Source organism: Pseudorca crassidens, chromosome 20, assembly GCF_039906515.1.
Source record: "Pseudorca crassidens isolate mPseCra1 chromosome 20, mPseCra1.hap1, whole genome shotgun sequence".
NCBI lineage: Eukaryota > Metazoa > Chordata > Mammalia > Artiodactyla > Delphinidae > Pseudorca > Pseudorca crassidens.
Window position 1 is genome coordinate 33,388,455 of NC_090315.1, and position 23,486 is coordinate 33,411,940.

Below are 23,486 nucleotides of genomic sequence, written 5' to 3' on the forward strand. Positions count from 1 at the left end.
AACGGGCCTTTTAGAAAACCATCACACAAATACATACATACATACACACACAACACACCCCATAGGTACTTGTTCTAACAGAGGTAATTTCTTCTGGAACTTGGTAGAATTCTGGAATTTGTAAGTGGAGAAATAGAGTGCTACAAGAAGAGCGTTAGCTGGGGTTTTTGTTCCAGTTCTGCTAGTACTTACCTGTATTTGCTTGAGCAAATTACTTAAACCACTCTAAGCCTGTGTTCTCACTGGTCAAAGGGGGATACTAATACCTATTTTATAGGGTTGTGAGGATTTAATCAGGTTGCTTGTGTGCTAGTATGTGGTGAGTTAGGCATTAACCTTTATTCACCTTATCAACTAGATTTTCCTGTTCTTTGGGGAAGGAAGGAGCTAATGTTCATAAAACCTTTCTTCTTTTGCATTTCTCCTTTTGAAGACTGTAAAGGAGAATCACGAGCAGAACTAGAACTGCACTTTTCTGCTTCTTCTTCTTCTTATTTTTTTTTTGGCTGAACCGCGCGGCTTGCGGGATCTTAGTTCCCTGACCAGGGATTGAACCCCAGGCCCAGCAGTGACAGCACCAAGTCCTAACCACTGGACTGCCAGGGAATTCCCAGAACTACACATTTCTTAAGATTCACCTGTTAAAATCCTTTTCTGTTCCTTAGAAGAAGAAAAAGTTGATTGTAGCGTCATCACTCGTCAATCTTTCTCCCTCTCATCATCACTTATTTAATAGAAAAGAATGTGCTTGATGTGGTCAGTAAACAATGAATACACCAGTCTCACTGGTAGTGAGTATTCATGTAAAGGACTGGCTCTGGGTAATGGAGAGTCTTAAACAATAGGCAGGGGAATTTGGGCTTTATCTTGTGTGCAGTCTAAGGCCCAAGAAGAGGTAGGAGGCTCTGGGACCAAAAGTGCAAACTAGAGGTGCTGGTGTGGGAGACAGGCCAGTTAGTCTCCTCCTCATCTGGGTCAGGATGGTACAGAGTAAACAGGGTGAGGGAAGAGGGGATACTGCACTGAGGAGGGGGCTGGAGCTGTGGAGCCCATCTCAGGTGCAACGGGAAAGGGAATTGACGGAGTTTACACAGGATGCTGTCAGGGAGGAAAGACTTCCCTCTACCCACCCAGGTCTGATTCCTGGGTCTGTGAAATAAACTGATAATAGGCAGATTAACAGCGGAAAAGATATACAGATTTATTAAGTTTTAATATGATATGCACAAGGGCATCACAGGGAATAAAAAGTGAATACCCAAAAAAGTGAGATTTGAGAGCTTATATACCATATTAAAAGAAGCAGGGGATACAGCCACTATGGAGAACAGTATGGAGGTTCCTTAAAGAACTAAAAATAGAACTACCATACAACCCAGCAATCCCACTACTGGGCATATACCCTGAGAAAACCATAATTCAAAAGGACACATGTACCCCAATGTTGATTGCAGCACTATTTACAATAGCCAGGATGTGGAAACAACCTAAATGTCCAATGATAGATGAATGGATAAAGAAGATGTGGTACATATATACAATGGAATATTACTCAGCCATAAAAAGGAACGAAATTGGGTCATTTGTAGATATGTAGATGGACCTAGAGTCTGTCATACAGAGTGAAGTAAGCCAGAAAGAGAAAAACAAGTATCATATATTAATGCATATATGTGGAATCTAGAAAAATGGTACATATGAACCTATTCGTAGGGCAGAAATAGAGACGTAGACGTAGAGAATGGACATATGGACATGGGGAAGAAGAGGGAGATTGGGAGATTAGGTTTGACGTAAATATGCGTGAACCTCCTGTATAGCACAGGGAGCTCAGCTTGGTGCTCTGTGACAATCTAGATGGGTGGGGTGGGGAGGGAGAGAGGTCCAAGAGAGAGGGGTTATAGGTACACATATAGCTGATTCACTTCATTGTACAGCAGAAACTAGCACAACATTGTAAAGCAATTTTACTCCAATTTAAAAACAAAATGAATTAGAGCTTCCACATAGTTTATAGCAGAAATAAAAGTTTCAAAGAAAAAGAAAAAAAGAAGCAGGGGAGGGAGGGCATAGGCCACTTAGGGGGGAGTAAATGATTTTTAAGAAAGACGAGTGGGCCCTTAGAACAGATGGGAGACATGATGGTGTGTGATAAAGTTTGTCTGGGTGTGATGTTGACTTCTAGTCTCCTCCCCTCTGATGAGAGTCAGTCTTCCCTGTTTGATGAAACTCCCCAGGAGCACATTTAGGATAATTGAGTTCTTTTTGGAGGATCTGTCATGGGCAGATAAGGGGAGTTCAGAGAAAACCTCTCCCTGCAGTGCTGTTTTTAAGTGCCTACAGCTCAAAATAATTGATATACCCAAGTGGCACATTTTGCAGTTGCATGTCCTGAACTCCTCCACTGTCTTCTTTCTGAAGTTGAAAATGAAGTATCATTGAGACGAAAGTGGAATTGCAACTTGAGAAGCAAGGAACACGTTTGAAACAGGAAAATATGATGGCAGCAGGTCAAAGAAGGACAGAAGAGGGCTGCCAAGCAGCAGTGAGGTTCGATTTAAGTAACTTGATCCTCACCTATCACATAAACATTAAAGAAATAGACCCAATGTTAAGATCACATATTTTGGCCCACCTACACAGATTAGAAGGATAAAAGAAGATGTTCGACAACAGAAACAAAAAAGTATTTTTTTATGTTTGGAGGCAGCATGGTCACCTTGGGAAATTACATAATTTTTCAAGCAGCTCCAAGGAACTGAACATGAATTTGTGGTAGCCTCAGCCAGTAAGATTTTGTACCTTTGTTTAGTATCTCTCAGTTAGCATCACTCTCTAACAGGATTAGGGAGGTGGGATCAGGAGAGGTGACCGAGTATGTGGCAGAAGTGACAGATTCTAGGTGACAGAAGGGTCATAGAGAAGTGTCTGATTCTCAAAGTACAGTGTAGATAGGCAGACAGATGTTGTCAGCAGGGGGTGGCAGAGAGGGATGAATAGTTCCTGAGGGTGACCGTCAGTTTCTTGCGGTCTCTGCAGGACCAGGTTAGGGGTGAAGTAAACACTAATAGATAATGAGGGGAAACTCTCATGGAAGAACTTGTCAGAGGAGGAATTAGAATGCATGTTTTTTCCATGGCCAAGGTAGAGTTGAGAAGAATATCTGTGGCCAGATGAAGGGGTGTGAAATCAAGATGGGCCATCAATGTGGATACTGGGGATAACGAGAGAAGATAAAGGTAGAAAGGATAACTTGTGGTCCTGGGGTCACTGGGGTATTTAGGTGTGTATTAGCGTTCAGTAATAGATAATGACAATCATGTTCCCCTCTCTCTGGCTGATCTTCCTTCCCAAGTAAAAGATATGTTCATGCTGTGACCCTTGAATGACTTTGTACAAATTGGAAATGTGATATAGAGGGCAAGATCTTATCCAAGGAGAGATGACTTTTTATTAGAATTTCCGTTGAATTGCTTCTCAGGAGGCATGGGGGCCTCCAAGACCAGTGAGTATCAAATCCAGGCTTTTAACTATTTTGAACTCTCAGGGGAATTATTTTCCTCAAGAATAAGATGCCATGCCAATATAAGCATTATTAAAAATCATTTTATGGAAAATATTCCCTGCACTAAAAGGAACCAAACCCATAGTTCATTGTATTGTGTTTGGTTAACAGTGTAACAGCAATTTATTTTTTAGGGTTTTCAGTATGAACTTTTATGACCTACCAATCAAGTGTATTATAAATGAGTATTTAGCTTTTTTTAATGAAGAATTAAATGGCAATTTAAAACTTTAATTGATTGTATTATTTTGTTAGGTTTTTATGAACATTGATTTTAACATAGTTTTCTTCCTTGGATTTCATCCTAAGCAACTATAAGAGATTTTACTAGAACAGGATGGAGGGAATTTTTAGAAATATTTATTTGCAAAGATTTTTCATTGCTCTGGATATATAAGTGATGTGGGGACCTCTGGTGGCTTAGTTTATTTTTCCATCTTAAAGAATGACTGGATACTAAGCGAAAAGATAGACTTAGAAGTCCAGCTGGAAAGGACCTTAGACGGCACCTACTCAAACTTCTCCTTTGACAAGAGAGGGAATTGAGACCTATGAAGTCTAAATGACTTTTCCAGGATCGCAGAGCCAAGGCATCAACCCAGGCCTAGTGCTGTCTCCGCAGCATGCCACTGTCCTCTTGGAGAGGATGTTAATAAAATAAATGTGAGAAGTAAAATAACAAATAGCACATTAGCCTATGATTTCTGTCCATTTTATCCTAAAAATGCCAGTTGGGTCCATGCTGGCCTGTACACCCTCCCTGCCTCCCTCTATTCATGGTCTTACCATCACTCACAGAGTGATTGTGGTTGCCTCCAGGGGTTCTCCCTGCTCCGAGCCTCTTCCTCTTTGGTTATCCACTCCCTGCCACCAAAGTTACTGCTCAAAAACTTTGACCGGGTCATTTCACTCCCTTGCTTAAACTTCATCTCTGAGTCACTATTGCCCGTAGGCTTCTTTTTTTTTTTTTTTTTTTTTATAAATTTATTTATTTTATTTTTGGCTACTCTAGTTGCGGTAAGTGGGAGCTACTCTGTTGCGGTGCACGGGCTTCTCATTGCAGTGGCTTCTTTTGTTGTGGAGCATGGGCTCTAGGCACGTGGGCTTCAGTAGCTGCGGCACGCAGGCTCAGTAGTTGTGGCTCGCGGGCTCTAGAGCACAGGCTCAGTAGCTGTGGCTCACGGGCTTAGTTGCTCCGCGGCATGTGGGATCTTCCCAGACAAGGGCTCGAACCCATGTCCCCTGCATTGGCAGGCAGATTCTTAACCACTGAGCCATCAGGGAAGCCCCCTGTAGGCTTCTTAAACATGGTTAACAAGCTTGAAAACAGGTCCATATGAGTCTGAAAGTGGTGTTATTTATACAGATACTTACTTTTCTTTCAAATTGTGACCCTGCCATTTGTGTGTGGCTTAGCTATATCGTTTAACCTCTTGGAGCCACATTCTTTACCTATCAAAGGGAAATGGTAGAATTTGCCAAAAGAAATTGTTGCAAGATTTCAGCACATAAAACCCCTTATATAAAGTACCCAGTACACAGTAGGTTCTTGAAGGATGGTAGCCCTTAATGGTGGACTTAGCTCACTGTATCGCACATTTATTCCCCACTGCATGAAGAACTCCTTGAGGGCAGAACTTCCTTGTCATGTTTTCAAGGCTTAGTGTGATGCCTGGCATATAACAGTGTGCTTAAGCAGGATTTGTTGAATGGAAATGAGCCATGAAATCTTGAGCACGTCTTTTAATCTTTGTGATCCCCAATTCCTTATGACTAGAATTGGGAGGATTAGTAAAATGAAATAATGCATATAAAACACCTAGCGTGGTGCCTGGTTCAGTTAATAAACAGTAGGAATTGGCAAGATCATGTTTATCCTCAGAAAGTCAAGATCAAGCATTAGCTCTTCTATAAAACCTCTTTGGTTGCTTTTCCCAGCCCCTGACCAAATTAATCGTTTCCTATCCCTTGTGCTCATACTCCAGGAAGGATGGTTTAGTGGGAAAAACAAGGGTTTTAAAGTCTGACAGGCCTTGAGCTGAATCCTAGTCATGTGACCCATATAACTTTAAGTAAGTTAATTAAGCTTTTAAGCCCTATCATTAGGGGTAATGATAGTGTGTGTTGTGTCAGTCTATCCTGTTAAAATATGGATCTTCTTTAGAGTGGGAATTAGGGTCCTGTTCATCTTGCCTGGTATATAGTAGGTGCTCAAAAAATGTACAATGACTTAAATATAGCACTGAAAGCTTGTTAATGTTAGGAGACTATAATTAAAAACAAGAATAGTACAAATGAGGTATCACAGATTATCAAGTGGAGAAAAAAGAGTAAAATTTAAAATGATAAAGCAAAAATGGTAGAAAACCAATATAAGGGTTCAAAAACAAGCAGAAGAAATGATCAAACATAAAGCTTGATCAAGTGATAAAAATATGGCTGATATAGGAATGGATAGAGAAGATAAACTACAAAAAACAAAGTACTACCACTAATAACATTTTCACACAGAGGGTAGGTGGGAGAAAATGCAGCTTTGAGAGTAAGATCTGAGTAGTTTCAGCTTTACAACTTCCAGAATTCCAGACATTGGTTCATTTCATCCTCACCACAACCCGGGACATAGGTGGTCATAGCCCTCCTTTCAGAGTTGAGGAGACAGTTCAGAAAAGTTAAAGGTCATACTAGTTAACACACAGAAAGACCCAGAGCTTGGATTCAGATCTCTTGAGTCCAAGCACAGTGCTCTTTACATTCTATCCTATAACCCGTGTGCTAGAAAGGCAGGGGATTTCATATAATGACAGCTTATAAATTAATTTAGCATTTAAAGTCTTAGGCCTCACAATTGTAATGGAAAGGTATATTTGCCTTTCAGTTTATGCCTGTTCAAATACCAAATGATGAAGAAAAAAGTGATCCTGTCCTTTTTGCCAGTACAGTCCGGAATTTAATGGCAGAGTAAGTATCTATATGTGATTATGATCAGTAAATAGTTTTAAAATTATTGGTAAATGGCATTTAACATTGTTTTTGTTTTTTTGTTTTTTGTCTTTGTTTTTTTCTGTCTGAGGGCCTCATTCCCCAACTCATTTTGGTAAGGAAAAATCATGTGCCTAGGAATGCAGTCAGTAAGACAATCTATAAATATTTTCCCTGACGTAACCCCAAACTAATGCAGACGTAGCTTTGCCAGAAGGTGAACAGGGAGGGTACATGAACCAGGAGAAACCAGCCAGTGACCTCCAAAGGGTGAATTCTCCCAAGCTGGCCAGTCGCTGTCAGACAAAGCTAATGGTGGTCTGAGTGGTTCCTGCTGTGACCCACCTTCTCTCCCCTCAGCCTCCATATAGCTGCCAAGGCCACGTGTTTCAAAGGCATTAATGATTATAGCACCAAAAAGGGAAAAGTTTGCAAGGGAATGCAATAGATGCATAGAAAAGGGGGAAAGTCACCCTCATTAAGGGGATGGCTATAAATTTAGGATTTAGAAACTGCAAAACATAAGGCAAGTATTTTCCTGCACTTAAGGGAGTTTGAACTGGCCACTATCCTGATTAGATAAATCACCTCTCCTCCTGTAATGAAAGAGTGTGTTATACTATCCCCACCACCCAGGCAGCCTCAGAACCCTCCAGGTGTGCACCCTCTCCCCAAGCACCACCTCCCTCAGTCATGCCCAACTGTAGGTTTGGAGCTAATAAGCCAGCAGTATTTATTCTCTTAGTAAAAATGCAATGAGAACTCTGAATTTAGCTTCATAGCTGAATTTGGCATTATAAGCAAGATTATATATATTATATGTATATTACATATATTAATATTTCACAGGAGACTAACTTTATTTTCAAAAAAGAATAAATGTTTACGTGTTTGGCTGAAAAACTTTTGTTACTACGTGTCCCTACATGTACTTGATTTACCTAGTTTCTAGAGCAGCTACAAAATTTGCTTTGATATTGTTTTCTTCCCTCTTCCATTATGTTTTCATACTAGCTTATGTCCAAAATTTAGCAAGGAAGATAAGTATTAGGAACTGAGAGAATTTACATCAGATAGTTTGACTTCCCAAAACCTGCCTAAAAACAGGAAAGGTTTGTTTAAGCAGCCTTTTCCTGGATTTGGAGGCGTGGAGGTAGAAGGGCCTTGGATAAAGAGTAAGAAAGACCTCAGTTAGCTGTACAACCTTGGATAAGTCCCCTCCAAGGCTCCTTTCCTCATGTGTAAAGTGGGAATTCTAATCCTTGCCTGGCTTTTCTCATAGTTTTGGTTATTATGAGAGTCAAGTAGGAAATGTTAAAAGCATTTGAAAATGGTAAAGAGCAAAGCCGAGGTAAGTAGTGGTGGTCGACCACTAATAAATATTTACCAAATCCTGTGCTAGGCCATTTGCTTGTGTTACCTAACATAATCTTCACAGCAGCTCTGAGGCAAGTGAGAAAATGGAGGCTCTGAGGTAGTGAGAGTTTCTGGGCTGGGATTCAAATCCACACTTCCTATTACCAAAGCCCAAGCTCTTAACTGTTTTGTTCTACTATTTACTCATAATTCCTGAAGTGTTTTTAATTTTTATTTTCCTTATATATTCTTACACCCAAATAGTCATTAATCAAAAACAGCTTAGTGGCAGGTAGGAAAAAAATGTTTATTCATATTGCATTCATTGAATGTTCTTAGCCATGATTCAACAAAATCAAATAACAGTTGATGACATAATTTTATGATTGTCACTGAATGTGTGTGAATAAAAATTTAGCCAAGAGGGATCTGCAGGAAATTATTTTATGTACAGCACAGATTTTCTTCTTGTCACTCCAGTGTTATTTCAAGTTCTTGTTAATATGTATTTTTTCCAAATCTGTTTCACTATAAGTAGATCTCTGAGCAGGAGGGAGGTAGTCGGTATTGTGCACTCCTTTGAGGATGGAGGGTGTTTAGGTTTGGAAGAAATATGATCTTATAATCAGTCCTCATTAGATTTTTTGAAGATTGCTATGTAGCAAGAAGGTGATCTTCAGTCTTAAAAGATGGAAAGACGCAGCTAGCTAGCAATATGGATAGACCATTCACTTATAATATGTACAGGTACCATTTATCTGTTTAAATGGCACTTCCACAGGCATTCTTAGTTGGTCCTTAAAATAACCCTGTGGAGGAAGTGATTATTCCCATGTGCAGATGAGAAAAGTGAGGCTTAGGTTAAGTGCCAGCTGGTAAAAGACTCCATAGGACTTGAACCTAAGTCTTCTCATTACTTTCCATGGACTGAACTCAACTATTATTATCACTGTAGTCAAAACACAGAACAAAAATGACTAGCTGGCAGAAGCACACAGGCATAAGGAGATTAACTCGAGCCACAATAAGTCTGTGAAGTAGAGAAATATGTCTCTTTGGCAATAATAAGCCAAAGCCACTGGTTCAAAAAGTAGTAAATACTTTTCCTTTTACTGTCGTTTGTTGACCAATTCAGGCCTAATGAAAAACCATCACCTTTTTTAAAAAGTTGAATCTGTTTGTTTTTTAATACTTTAGAGCTCTGAGAATTCCAGTAACAGATCACACCTATGAAGACTGCAGATTGATGATTTCAGCAGGACAGCTAACACTGCCTATGGAAGCTGGGTTGGTGGAATTTACCAAAATCAGCCGGAAATTGAAGTAAGCATATTTTAAAATTACCACGCTTTCCTAAAGGTGTCCAAAAGAGACCTGAACTACTCTTATGTTTATTTTCTCTGCTTTCATTAGTGCTCAAACTCTAGAGCCTACGTGGTGTTTATTAAGAAAGCCAGGGATGTGAATTTATCTCCCATTTAGTTCATCTAGTTTTGTTTTTTCAAGAACAGCTAACTTAGAAATATGTGCGTTGGTCATGAGAGGAGAATGAGATAGTAAACACGAGTCAGCACAGATCTGCCTCCCTACCCAGAAACAGCTGAGTAGTTGGTCCTGCCACCTTCTTATAAGAAAGATGGCATAATTATATGGTACTGGCACGAGGTGGTCAGAACTCCTCATGTGAAATAGGAATTGACTTGTAGAGCAGCAATTCTGACTATCATTGAATTTTAAATACTTCCCTAGATCAACCTTCTCCTTCTGGGTACATAATTTTTTTGAAAAGGCAAAAAAAAAAAAATTGTGATTTTAATGATCTGGTTTAAACCATTTAGAACATTCCCTTTGAACTTCCCGGTATGAAGGTGTAACTCCCACATCCCTCTCTGATTACAGTTCATTGTTTTCAGCCCTGACAGGGATCTGCAGAATTTATTAACTCAGTAGACCTTGGCATCCTCCCTAGGAGGGAGCTGCAGAACCAGTTACTGTATTAAAGTTCAATATTAAAAAATATTTTTTGATAACTGATGTAGCAAACATTATTTATATCTTCTAGATAGCAATGTTTTGATGTTATATTTTTACAATATTCCAATAGATTTGAAAAAATTAGATAGTTACTGAAATTGGATGTAGAAGTATATGTTAAGTCACCTGTTTAACTCTACAGGATGTGATGTAAGCTACAGTATATTTTCCAGTGTTTTTTAAAGTGTTCTATAACTAATATTGGAGGAAGTGTACAAAGTCTAATGAATCCCCCATCACAACATTTTGTGAAATGTGAATTCATTATCATCCGGAAAGCTTGAAAGCAAGAATTGTATATTTTTTTTAACAACTCAGTAAGTACTGTTGACTTACTAAGTAATATTTAGATTAAAATGTGAGTTCTTTTTTTCTTCTCATGAGTCATTTATTATCTTACCACATTGCTCCTTTTCCCAGTTACTTTTCTTTCCCTCAGATATTTGGGATAATTATAGTTATGTTAATATCCTTTAAAAAATTAGAAGTCTGTATCCATGTTCAAAGTGTGCCTTAAAATATTCGTTTTTGGGGCTTCCCTAGTGGCGCACTGGTTGAGAGTCTGCCTGCAGATGCAGGAGACGCGGGTTCGTGCCCCGGTCTGGGAAGATTCCACATGGCGCGGAGCGGCTGGGCCCGTGAGCCATGGCCACTGAGCCTGAGCATCCAGAGCCTGTGCCCCGCAACGGGAGAGGCCACAACAGTGAGAGGCCCGTGTACTGCAAAAAAAAATTTTTTTAATTCGTTTTCTTCTCCTTTTCAAATGTAACACTGAATATATTTTTCCCTCAGACAGATGAATAAAACAAAACTCACAAAATGTCCATGTGGATTGTAAAACGCTAATACATCTTCATAACTCTTTGTTTAGATTAGATTGGGATGGGATTCGTAAGCATTTGGATGAATATGCCGCTATTGCAAGTTCCTCTAAAGGAGGAAGAATCGGAATTGAAGAATTTGCGGAGTATTTGAAGCTGCCTGTTTCAGATGTCTTGAGACAACTTTTTGCGCTCTTTGACAGGGTAGGTTAAAGTTTAATCTTTAACATGCAAATATTTTTATTTCGTGAGTCCCCACAGGGTATAAATCAGTATGGCAGGCATTAGAAAAACTTGCTAGGTCAGTGTTAGAAGAAGCAAGCCTGAGCCCATTGTTTAATTGCATGATTTTGTTTTTCAGCTTAATAGTAGTAGTAGCAGTAGTAGTAGTAGTAATAATAATAGTAATATAATAATACAACTGCAAAAAAAAAAAAATTCCCTGTAGTTAGGCTTTTATAGTCAAGCCCCTCCCTCACCTTTAACCACTGGCAATCACTCCATCCCTATAGGTTTGCCTTTTCCAGATGCCATACAAATGGAATCATTTAGTATATCCTTTTGAGTCCAGCTTCTTTCACTCAGCATAACGCACCTGAGATTCAGCCACGTTATTGCATGTATCTGTAATTTGTCTCCTTTTATTGCTGAGTGGTATTCCATTGTGTGGATGTACCATACTTGGTGTATCCATTCCCCAATTGAGGAACATTTGGTTTGTTTCCACCTTGGGACAATTATGAATATAACTGTTCTAAGCGTTCATGTATAGGTTTTTGAGTGAATATAGTTTTCCTTTTACTTGGGTAAATACTTAGGGTTGGGTAAATACTTAGGATTGTTATCTTTTTTATTTCACATTCATTCCTGAGGGATATTTTTGTTGTACATATATGGAATTCTGTATAGAGTTCTTCACTTTCAACAATTTAATAATTTCATCCTGCTGCCTTCAGGCCTATCTGGTTGTTTTTCAAGTTCCTCCTGCCATGGTATTTTATCCAGAGGTAGTGCTTTTTGTATTTCGATCAGAGTTTCTAATTGTAGTGAGAAGGAGAGATAGGCTAAACTAAGCTCATTCCATCCTGGCTGGCACCAGAAGTCCCAGGTCTCTATCAACCACTGGGAAAAGATACTTTGCAAAGAAATTATAGCCTGCTGACAGAAACCAGGACAGAGCTTTTCTTTTTCTTCTTACCCAGAGGTCACTAACATTCCTAATGACTTATTCTGTGACTTATTCTCTTAGATGAACTTTTTTTTTTTAATTTATTTTAATTTTGGCTGCGTTGGGTCTTCGCTGCTGGGCCCGGGCTTTCTCTAGTTGCGACGAGCGGGGGCTAGTCTTCGTTGCGGTGCGCAGGCTTCTCATTGTGGTGGCTTCTCTTTGTTGTGGAGCACGGGCTCTGGGTGTGCGGGCTTCAGTAGTTGTGGCACGTGGGCTCTGTAGTTGTGGCTCGCGGGCTTAGTTGCTCCGCGGCATGTGGGATCTTCCCGGACCAGGGCTCAAACCTGTGTCCCCTGCGTTGGCAGGTGGATTCTTAACCACTGCGCCACCAGGGATGTCCCTTAGATGAACTATTCTTTAACATGATACAGGTAAGCAACCTTCTTCCGTATGGAGTGCACAAGCCTCTCTTCTGTGCTTGTTGCAGCATACAAATATTTTTTCCTTGTCCGTGAAATGGTAATGTGTCACTGCAATAGTGCTACTTTAAAGTGTAATGAAGATTTAGGGAAAAGGAGATGTAAATTATGGTATGTAACAGTGCAAGTTGGGAAAATACAGGCACTTTTCACTTGTACTGTTACTAGTATTTCTGTGAGATTTGTATAGCATTTTTCAATATGGCTCTGGAAACCATGCAAGCAATTTTAAATAAAGTTTCTATAAATATGAACTTGGTGACAGGAAGGAATATGGCAGGGACATACAAATAAGAACAGGAGATGGGGAAATGGGAAGTGACATGAAACAGGGACCAAGAGGGAAGTTCAAAGCACATCATAGACTTTATGCTCATCAGGATTTTTAATCAAGATTAAAAATAGTCTCCATAGAGGGCTTCCCTGGTGGCGCAGTGGTTGAGAGTCCACCTGCCGATGCAGGCGACGCGGGTTCGTGCCCCGGTCCGAGAGGATCCCACATGCCATGGAGCAGCTGGGCCCGTGAGCCATGGCCGCTGAGCCTGCACGTCCGGAGCCTGTGCTCCGCAACGGGAGAGGCCACAGCAGTGAGAGGCCCGTGTACCGCAAAAAAAAAAATAGTCTCCATAGAAGTTGCCCTGTCTTTCAGGTGTCAAACTGTCATAACAGCAATAACAGGATTGCTTTGACACCAGTTCTGTCTTTTGATGACTGATGATACCTGCCAGTGGCCCCATTGTTTCTATAGCACTGGGATATGTGGTAAGATTTGGGAGTGGGGAAGAGAGTGTAAACCAAGGATTACAATAAGCCCTAGTTAGCCAGATTGACTCACTCTGAACGAAAGAATACAATTAGCTCCAAGCAGTTTGGAGACTGGTGAGCCTTTGTGGCCAGTGTGGTCAATCACACTTCTGCATGGACTGCTTCAATCAGCTCACGTATCAATTGTAACTGTTAAGTTTTCTTCACTTCTTTGTATAGTGTATAGACTTAGCTTTAGATATAGACCATGAGTTGGTCTTTAAAACACTTTTGATCTCCAACATACTGGAAGGTAGAGAAAATAATCTGGAGAATTAACAACTAATGCATTTGACCTTTCTTTACCTCTTCCTTTTCTCTTCTCTTTGTCTCTCTGTCTTTCTCGCTTTCCTTTTTTTTTGTTTTTAACATACCTGCATGTCTGTGCCTGTGAAGATTTGCTTTGTTTTGAGAAGCTGAATTATGTAATCGTTGCCACACCCTGTGCACATCCCCACTTCCATGCTCTCTTGGAGGGATTTAGCTGGGAAATGTTCCACGGAAAAGACAAAGAAGTTCAGTAACGTCATAGTTTATTTCTCTCTGAGTAGCTTATCTTGCTAAACTCAATACTTATGAGGGGTGGGGGAGGAAGAAGGGTGGGAAAGAGAGGGTGGGATGTTCCTCTTGCTCTTTCATTTCAGTAGCTATAAATTTTTGCAGGGCAGAGGGCTCCTCCCATGTGCCTTTCCCACTTTATTCTCCTTTTCCCCTTCCTTCTTTTCTTCTCTCAATCTCTCCCCAGGTCTGGTGCAATTGTGGTTGGTATTTTGGGGAAGGGGAGAGATCTGTATATCTCTCCATGTCCCCTTACTCCTTCTTCCCACATACATTCCTGGCAAGTCTGCAAAAACTTCATAATGGTTTTCATCTCAGTCTGTCCTAAAAAAAAGAAAATGTGCTGTCCATTCAGTTTCTTCTGACAATCTGATGTGTTCTTTTAGATTGTCAGATATGCGATGGCAGATGATTTCAAGGTCCAACAGAAATGTGGCATTCATGATCCAAAGCATAGCATGGCTCATTGGATTAGGGTAGTTTTTTGTGGAGAGGTCTCATCTCTGAAAAAAAGGGAAAGAAGACCCTTTTCATCTTTAGGTTTCATTCAGCTTCTTTATTTTCCCAAATGTACACCGAACTCTCTGAATCAGAGGCTGATAGGGATTAGTCAAAAGTCCACATGAGTTAGAGACAGTTGAGAGCTGAGACAGTAGTTTAAAACAGTGGCTTCTCAACATTTTTTATATTCATAATTCAGTTTTCAAGACTAGATTTTTTTGCCAACCCTCTTGAAGGCATTTAAATACACTTAATGGGACTGAGAAACAACACTGGCTAAGTCAGAAATAATTATAACACATTTGTACAGTTATAAGAATATCTACACAGCATCACCTTATTTCATTCATTCTTCAACGCTGTGTTATTGAGCAGAGCCATGTGCTGCCCTGCCAGCAGTATCTTACATACCTATGAGACAAAGTCCTCAAATATTGCAGCACACATATCATCTTTGTTGCTAGTTTGACAGTATACCATGTTATCTACCTCTTACCTCTTACTAGTGGCAAGTCATCTCATCTGCACATCTCATGATACATTCAGGGTCATGTTCCATCTGGCACACATCACCATAACGGTATGTATATTCGCTGGTGGCGAAGCTATATTTCAGGGATCAGCAGGCTTTTTTCAGCAAAGAGCAGGATTGTAAATGTTTTTGACTTTGTGGGACATTTGGTCCTAAACTTTCAGTATAATTTGTACAACTGAATAGAAAAGTTAATCCACCCCACTCAGAAAGATTTCTCTGTTTATTTTCAGTCACTTAAGCCACATAAATGCCCTGTCCTAACTCTCAGCTTGAAAATCTGCATAATACAGCACCCTACCTTCTCTAACAGGGAAGGGCAAGCAAGGATGCTTGTTATTATATGCTCATTATTTGCTCATGGTTTAACACTTGAACTAATGCCAAGAACAGGGCAGACAGGAAGAACTCAGATAAAGAAACGCATTCATTCCACACAATGCAAAAGAGTAATAAAAGATCTCCAGAATAGCCAAAAATGATGGATTGTCAAAGTGCTAAAGTATACACACACTTCCCTGTTCTAATATTTAAACAAAGGACATAGTAATGCCAGAAGAACCAAGTACCCGTTAGAAGGCCGAAATGGGAAAAATCAGGACAGTTTTCACATTTTTTAGAGAATGGAAATAGTAACCAACTATCTAAATTTTCTTAGTCTGTGGTCTGTTGTGTGCATAATGGTTTTGGTAAAAAGAGAGTGAGCTCATGCCAGACTATAGCTGAGTGATTAGAAATCAGTCTCTCTCATCTGTGAAGATGAATGATATACCACTAGTTAGAAATGGGGAGGATGTCAATAAGAAGTAGACAGATTTGGTGAGAATAAAGATTCAGAATGACCCCCTTTAAATCAGACGTGGAACGACGGTGGCTATAAGCCTTGACTGCAATCCTTCGATCAGTCCTTAAATTTTACCAGCATGCTTTATTTTCATCAGTTTAGGAAATATAGCAGGTGACAGTCAGCAAACTACAGCTGATAGACCAGATCCAGTCTGATGCCTGTTTTGTAAATAAAGCTTTATTGGGACACCAACCATGCCCATTTGTTTATGTACTGTCTATGGCTGCTTTCATAATACAGTGCCAGAGGTGAATAGTTGCAACAGTGAAGTCTTCTATCCTATTTTTTAAATTGAAGTATAGCTGATTTACAATGTTGTGTCAGTTTCTGGTGTACAGCAAAGTGATTCAGTTATATTTATATATTCTTTTTCAGATTATTTTCCATTATAGGTTATTACAAGATATTGAATATTTTTCCCTGTGCTACACACTAGGACCTCGTTGTTTATCTACTTTATATCTAGTAGTGTGTATCTGTTAATCCCAAGCTCCTAATTTATCCCTCCTCCACCCCCCTCTTCCCCTTTCTTCTATCCTTTAAATTTCCAGTTCGGGTTTGATGTGTACTTTAGTATTTCATAGCTCACGTGAAAAGAACTCATCTTGATTCCAATCTCAATTAATCAGGATTTGTTATATGAAATCTAAAGCTCATATGATATAATTAACAGAAGAAAGCTATAACTTTCTGAGTGGGCTAGATGAACATTCCTATCCAGTTGTACCAGTCATCCTGCAAGTTTGATGGCCTATCTGTCTGACCATTTCCTTCTTCAATTCTCATGGTGACTTAACTCCCCCATGCAGTCCAGCATAATATTTTCCCTCCCTGAGTGTTCTTACACTAGAAATATCCTTTTAAGCATGAGAATTGTACGCTTTCATTTTGGCTTCTCAATGCAAGTCTACCTAGGAGACACTTAGAGGAAACAGAAAGGAGAGGGCATTGATTAAACCTCGATTTTTTATTGGAACAAGTGAGCAGTGGCCTCCTCCAAGAGCATAAAGAGGTAAAGAACAGGGCTTTATAAGGAGCAAATTGTGTCAGACCAATTTAATTTCCTCCTATGACAGAGTGACAGTCCAAGATGATAGAGAAGAAGAAATAGATATTATCTATATGGACTCTAGAAAGGTTTTTGATTTCATCCAACATGACATTCTCATCAATAAATTAGGAAGGTCTGGTCCAGATCATGTTGCAGTTAGGTGAAAGCCCCACTTGACAGAGAGCCCTCACTGACAGTGGGAGCTGTGTGTCCTGTGCTATTCGAGACCTGCTTCAGTCCCCCCACCTTGGAGTTCTGTCTGGAGGAGCAACATATTTGATAGGTTACCGGAATACTTTTGAAAACCAGACAATACGTCAAAGTGAGGATAAGGGTATGTAAGTATGTCTTTAAAAGTTGTAGAACCAGACCCAAGAAAAAGATTAAATTACAGTCATATATAACATAAAAATACTTGGGCATGAGAAGGAAACTGAATGCAAGGTAAGAACGAAGCTGCAGTCACCACTTCATGGCACGTGAAGATCTAGACTCACAGCATTCTAGAGCTGAAAGGATGTTTAGTGTCAAATTGCCCATCTTCCTCATTTCTCAGGAAGCTTCCAGCCCAAAAGAGGAAGTTGTATGCTCAAGGCTACAGAGCTGGTTAGTTGCAGCACTGGGAACTCCTAGTTCAGTATTCTTTTTACTACAAACCATCTCTGGACTTTTTAAAAATAACTTTCTTGAGGCATATTTTACATATCATAGCATTCAGCCATTTCAAGCATACAGTTCAATGATTTTTTTAGTAAATTTACCAAGTTGTGCAACCAGCACCATAAATCAGTTTTAGAGTTTTTCCATCACCCCATTATGATTCCTTGTGTCATTAACTGTTAATTCCTGTCACCTACCTATCTCCCAACCCTAGGCAACCACTATAGTAAGTCCTCCTGTGTTGTTCTAGACCTGGTCTAGAATAAAGACTAGAATAGAGACTTGTATAGATTTGCCTTTTCTGGACATTTCATATAATGGAATCTTATAATATACAGTATCATGTCTGGCTTTTATCACTTATTGTAAGTTTTTGAGGTCCATCCATGTTGTTGCCTGTATCAGTAATTCATCCCTTTTTATTGCCAAATAGTACTCCATTATATGAGTTTATCACATTTTGTTTATTCATTCACCTGTTAGTCGATATTTAGGTTGTTTCTACTTTGGAACTATTATGAATAGTGTTGCTAGTAGCATTCGTGTGTCACTGTTAACTTTTTAAGTTCAATAACTCTTCCCCCTCAAATTGAGGTTAAATTTTCCATTGAATATGGCCTCTTCCCCTACTCTTTTTCTCCAGAGCTGCACAGTAGAGTTCCCCCAGACAGCAACCAAAGTTCCTATTAATGTTCTAATAAATAGCCTTAGGGGATTAAATAGTCCAGAGAAGAAAAGGCTTGTTAATCTAATAACAGTCTTTTATTCTATGATGGCTTATGAGAAACTGTTAGCCAAATGCTTTCCATCTTAGCAGAAAATAAATGAGAGGAATTGGATTTAAACTTCAGCGAAAAACACTTCAGATGGTCATAAGGAGGCACATTTTATATGACAATGGATGCTGTCAAGTTAATTTGCAATATTATAAAAACAAAGCCCATGTAATTTCCTCAGAAGCTTATATGAATGGATTTAAATCTGTCTGAGGCCAGATGGCCCCTTGTGATCCCCTAAAGGGAAGAAAGTCCTTTTGTGGTGCTTCTTCAGTGTGGTAAAGGCAGACATTTGGCCTTTGGTGTTTACAGAGACCATTTCACGGTGCCCATGAGACCAGTTATTGGAGTCATTGTGCCATAAAACCAGTTGATGGAGAGTTTTCTATAAACCACTAAGTGTGGCAGGAGACATTGCTCTCATGTCCTACACAGAGCAGTGTCTCCCAGCTACTATTCTCTCCCTAATAATAGCTAGAATAATCATTATTTAATTCTAGAATTGTACAGTTTATAAAGTAATTTTACGTTTAATCTCCTTTTGACTTCATATTTGAGCCTTAGTAGTTTCCAGAGTAACCTGTGAGATAGATTTTGTCACATGGCAGTTCAGAGTCCTTTCCAATTTCTTTCTATTCTATTGAGTTGCCTTTATCTCCCATCATTCTCAGCAGTAAACTCTCATCACACTGGACTACTCATTATCTCTTGAATACCACACATGCTTTACTTCCTCTATCTTTTCACTACACCACCCCTTTATATATATATATATCTTGTCTTTTTGGAGAACTCTGACTTAGCCTGTGGTCAGGCCTACACATTACCTCTTCTGTAGGTAAATGTTCTCCTTTCCTTTCCTCAGCAGAACTTATTGTTCCCCTTTTGGGCACCCATATTGGTTTGATAATCCTATACAATATATTAGCTGTGTGACCTTTTATAAGTAGCTTAACTTCTCTGAGTTTTCCTTTCCTTATTTCAAATGCTTTTATGTCTTTCATGGAAATTCTATAAAATCGATATACCAAAGAATATTATATACAAATGTAATAGTTTAGTATTAATAGTAGAAATGTGAAAATAGACCTCAGATTATAGTTACAACACCTAGTTTTCTGTGGGTCTCTTTGATCCTTGAGGACAGCAATCATGATGTTTTCATCGTTCTCTCCTAAACATTGAGTCCAAGTCCTGAAACATAATAAAAGAAATTGAATCATTATGAAGTAGGCAGGGGAGATACTATTATCATCAGTTTGCAGATTGAAATTAAGGTCCAAAATGCTGAGTGATATAAGGACTTAGTTATGTCCTGGCCACTTTTCCCTGAGTTTACCAATAGAACTTCCAAAGACTGCTGAAGGGCTTATATCCTGACTCTACCTAGTATCAAGGGTGAGGTTTCTCAAAGTATTATCTGGGACTGTCTGTCATAGACTGACTTCGGAAGATACTTATTAAAAATATAAAATCTCACAAATGTAATTTTGAGCAAAGAGAATCCAGACACACAAAATCAGAAAAGAGAGGACAGTACTACCAAATTTACAGAAATAAAAAGTATTATAAAACAGTACTATGAGCAACTGTATGCCAACAAATTGGTTACCCTAGATGTAATGGACAAATTCCTAGAAATGTACAACCTACCAGGACTGAATCATGAAGAAACGGAAAATATGAACAGACCTAACTAGTAAGGAGATTGAATGAGGAATTTTTTTTAAAACTCCCAACAAAGAAAATCCCAGGACCAGATGGCTTCACTAGTGAATTCTACCAAATGTTTAAAGAAGAGTTAACACTAATCCTTCTCAAACTCTTCCCAAAAATTGAAGAGGACGGAATACTTCCCAACTCATTCTATGAGGCCAACATTATCCTGATACCAAGGTCAGAAAAAGATAGTACAGTTGACCCTTGAACAACACAGGGGTTAGGGGAACCAAAGCCCGTGCAGTCAAAAATCTCCATATAACTTTATAGTCGGCCCTATGTATCCATGATTCTGCATCCACAGATTCAACCAAGCTCAAGTGTAGTACTGTAGTATGTATTTATTGAATAAAATCCTAGTAGAAATGAAGGCACATAGTTCAAACCCATATTGTTCAAGTGTCAACGGTACATGAAAAGAAAACTACAGACCAATGTCCTATATGAATTTTTTATTTATTTATTTATTTTGGTCTTAGTTGCAGCAGGCGGGCTCCTTACTTGCGGCTCGCCAGCTCCTTTAGTTGCAGCACGTGTGCTACTTAATTGCAGCACATGTGCTCCTTAGTTGTGGCTCATGGGCTCCTTAGTTGTGGCATGCATGTGGGATCTAGTTCCCTGACCAGGGATCGAACCCATCTCCCTTGCACTGGAAGGCAGATTCTTAACTACTGCACCACCAGGGAAGTCCCCCATATGAATATTGATGCAACAATTCTGAACAAAATACTAGCAAACAGAATTCAACAGCACATAAAGAGGATTTTACGTCATGACTAAGTGGGATTTATTCCTTGAACGCAAGCGTGGTTCAACATATGAAAATCAATCAATGTAATAAACCACATTAACAGAATGAAAGGGGAAAAAACAGTTACCTCAATCGATCCAGAAAAAGCATTTGACAAAATTCAACACCCTTTCAGATAAAAACACTTAACAAACTAGGAATAGAAGAAAAGTACCTCAGCATAATAAAAACCATATATGAAAAGCCCACAGCCAGCAGCATACTCAATGGTTTGAGCCTGAAAACCTTTCCTCTAAGATTAGGAACACAGAAGGATGCCTGCTTTCACTACTCCTATTCAGCATAGTACTGGAAGCCCTAGCCAAAACAGTTAGGCAAGAAAAGAAATGAAAGGAATATGAGCTGGAAAGGAAGAAGAAAAATTATCCCTGCTCACAGAATACATGATCTTATATGTAAAAGAATCCTGCAGACAACACACACACACACACACAATTGTTAGAACTAATAAACTAATTCAGCAGAGTTGCAGAATACAAATCCACACACAAAACTTAGTTGTGGGGACTTCCCTGGTGGCTCAGTGGTTAAGAATCCGCCTGCCAATGCAGGGGACACGGGTTTGATCCCTGGTCTGGGAAGATCCCACATGCCGCAGAGCAACTAAGTCCATGCGCCACAACTACTGAGCCTATGCTGTAGAGTCCGCAAGCCACAACTACTGAAGCCTGCATGCCACAACTACTGAAGCCCACGAGCCTAGAGCCCATGCTCCACAACAAGAGAAGCCACCACAATGAGAAACCCGTGCACCGTGACAAAGAGTAGCCCCTGATCACCACAACTAGAGGAAACACACGTGCAGCATCAAAGACCCAATGCAGCCATAAATAAATAAATAAATAAAAGAATCTGCCTACCAATGCAGGGGATACAGGTTCGATCACTGGTCTGAGAAGATCCCACATGCTATGGAGCAACTAAGCCCGTGCAATGCAATTACTGACCCTGCACTCTAGAGCCCACATGCCACAAGTACTGAAGCCCACGTGCTTAGAGCCCACGCTCCGCAACAAGAGAAGCCACTGCAGTGAGAAGCCTGTGCACCGCACCGAAGACCCAATGCAGCCAAAAATAAATAAATTTATTTTTTTAAAAAAAACTTAGTTGTTTTTCTATACACTAACAATAAACAATATGAAAAAGAAATTAAGAAAGTGACTCTATTTACAGCAGCATTAAAAAGAATAAAATAGGAATAAACAACCAAGGAGGTAGAAGACTTGTACACTGGAAACTACAAAGCGTTGTTCAAAGAAATTTAAAAAGACGCAAATAAATGGAAAGACATCCTGTGTTCATGGATTGGAATTCTTAATATTGTTAAGAAGTCAATACTACCCAAAGTGGTCTACAGAGTCCGTGCAATCCCTATCAAAATCCCGACAAAAATTTTTTTTACAGAAGTCAGAAAATCCATCCTAAAATTCATATGGAATCTCAAAGGATGCTGAATAGACAAAATAGTCTTGCACAAGAACAAAGTTGGAAGTCTTACACTTCCTGATTTCAAAACTTACTACAAAGCTACAGTAATCCAAATAGTGTGGTACTGGCATAAATACAGACATATGAACCAATGGTATAGAATAGAGAGCCCAGAAATAAACCTGTGTGTGTGCATACAAATGATTTTCGATAAGGGTGCCAAGACCATTCAATGGGGAAAGAACAGTCTTTTCAACAAATGGTGCTGAGAAAACTGGATAACCACATGCAGAAGAATGAAGTGGACTCTTACCTTATGCCATATATAAAAATTAACTCAAAATGGGTCAAAGACCTAAGCATAAGAGCTAAAACTATTATAAAATGGGGGACTTCCCTGGTGGCACAGTGGTTAAGACTCTGCGCTCCCTGTGTAGGGGGCCCGGGTTCGATCTCTGGTCAGGGAACTAGATCCCACATGCATGCCGCAACTAAGAGTTCACCTGCCACAACTAAGGAGGCCACGAGCTGCAACTCAAGTGTTGAGCCCATGTGCCACAACTAAGGAGCCCATGTGCCACAACTAAGGAGCCCAACTAGGGAGCCGCCTGCTGCAACTAACTAGGGAGCCACCTGCCACAACTAAGACTCAGTGCAACCAAATAAATAAATAAATATTTTTTAAAAGATGGTTAAAATGGTAAATTGCACATTACATGTATTTAACCACAATTTTAAAATTTTTTAATTAAAAATTTAAAAACAAGATACAAAAAAGTATATGCTATATGATTCCATTTATTTAAGGTACAAAAATGAATCTGTGGTGTTAGATGTCAGGACAATGGTTAGTTACCCTTGGGAGAGGAGAATAACTGGAAAGAGGCATGAAGAGGCTTTGGAAGTCCTGATGATGTTCTATTTCTTGATCGGGGTGTATGACATGGGTATATATATATATATATATATATATATGAAATTCTTTGAGCTATATATTTGTGATTTGTACAGTTTTCTATGTGAATGTTACACTTCCAAAAGATTCCAAAAACGTAAATCATGAGCCCCACAGCAAACTATACAGAACCAGAATCTCTGAGGATGGGACCTGGGGACCCTGCATTTTAAAAATCCCCCTTCCAAGTTTTTCTTAAGAACATTGGATGCTTCAGATCTTTGCTAAAGGAAGAGAATTAGGTAAATATTTTTCCAGTGTCCCAGAATTCTTCAGTTGTACCCTAACAATAAATATTCCTTAGAAAAGAAATTCTTGATAACCTTGAGTCATTTACCTTCTCCTGTTAGGAAACTCCACATCATCTTTCAGGTGCTGAGAAAGAGAACTAAAAATAGTTAACAGCATATAGAAATGTATAGTTTAATATATTACACTT

General features: G+C 39.4%; 1 protein-coding gene across 2 annotated transcripts in view; it reads left to right on the forward strand.

Moving 5' to 3' along the window:
• Positions 1-23,486, forward strand: part of LPCAT2 (lysophosphatidylcholine acyltransferase 2) — a 65,796-nt gene that overhangs the window by 24,298 nt on the left and 18,012 nt on the right. For both annotated transcript variants that reach the window (XM_067718745.1, XM_067718746.1), the window contains 3 exons: positions 6,444-6,526; positions 9,101-9,226; positions 10,809-10,962. In XM_067718745.1, coding sequence (XP_067574846.1) covers positions 6,444-6,526; positions 9,101-9,226; positions 10,809-10,962 — 363 coding nt within the window. The remainder of the gene's footprint in view (positions 1-6,443; positions 6,527-9,100; positions 9,227-10,808; positions 10,963-23,486) is intronic.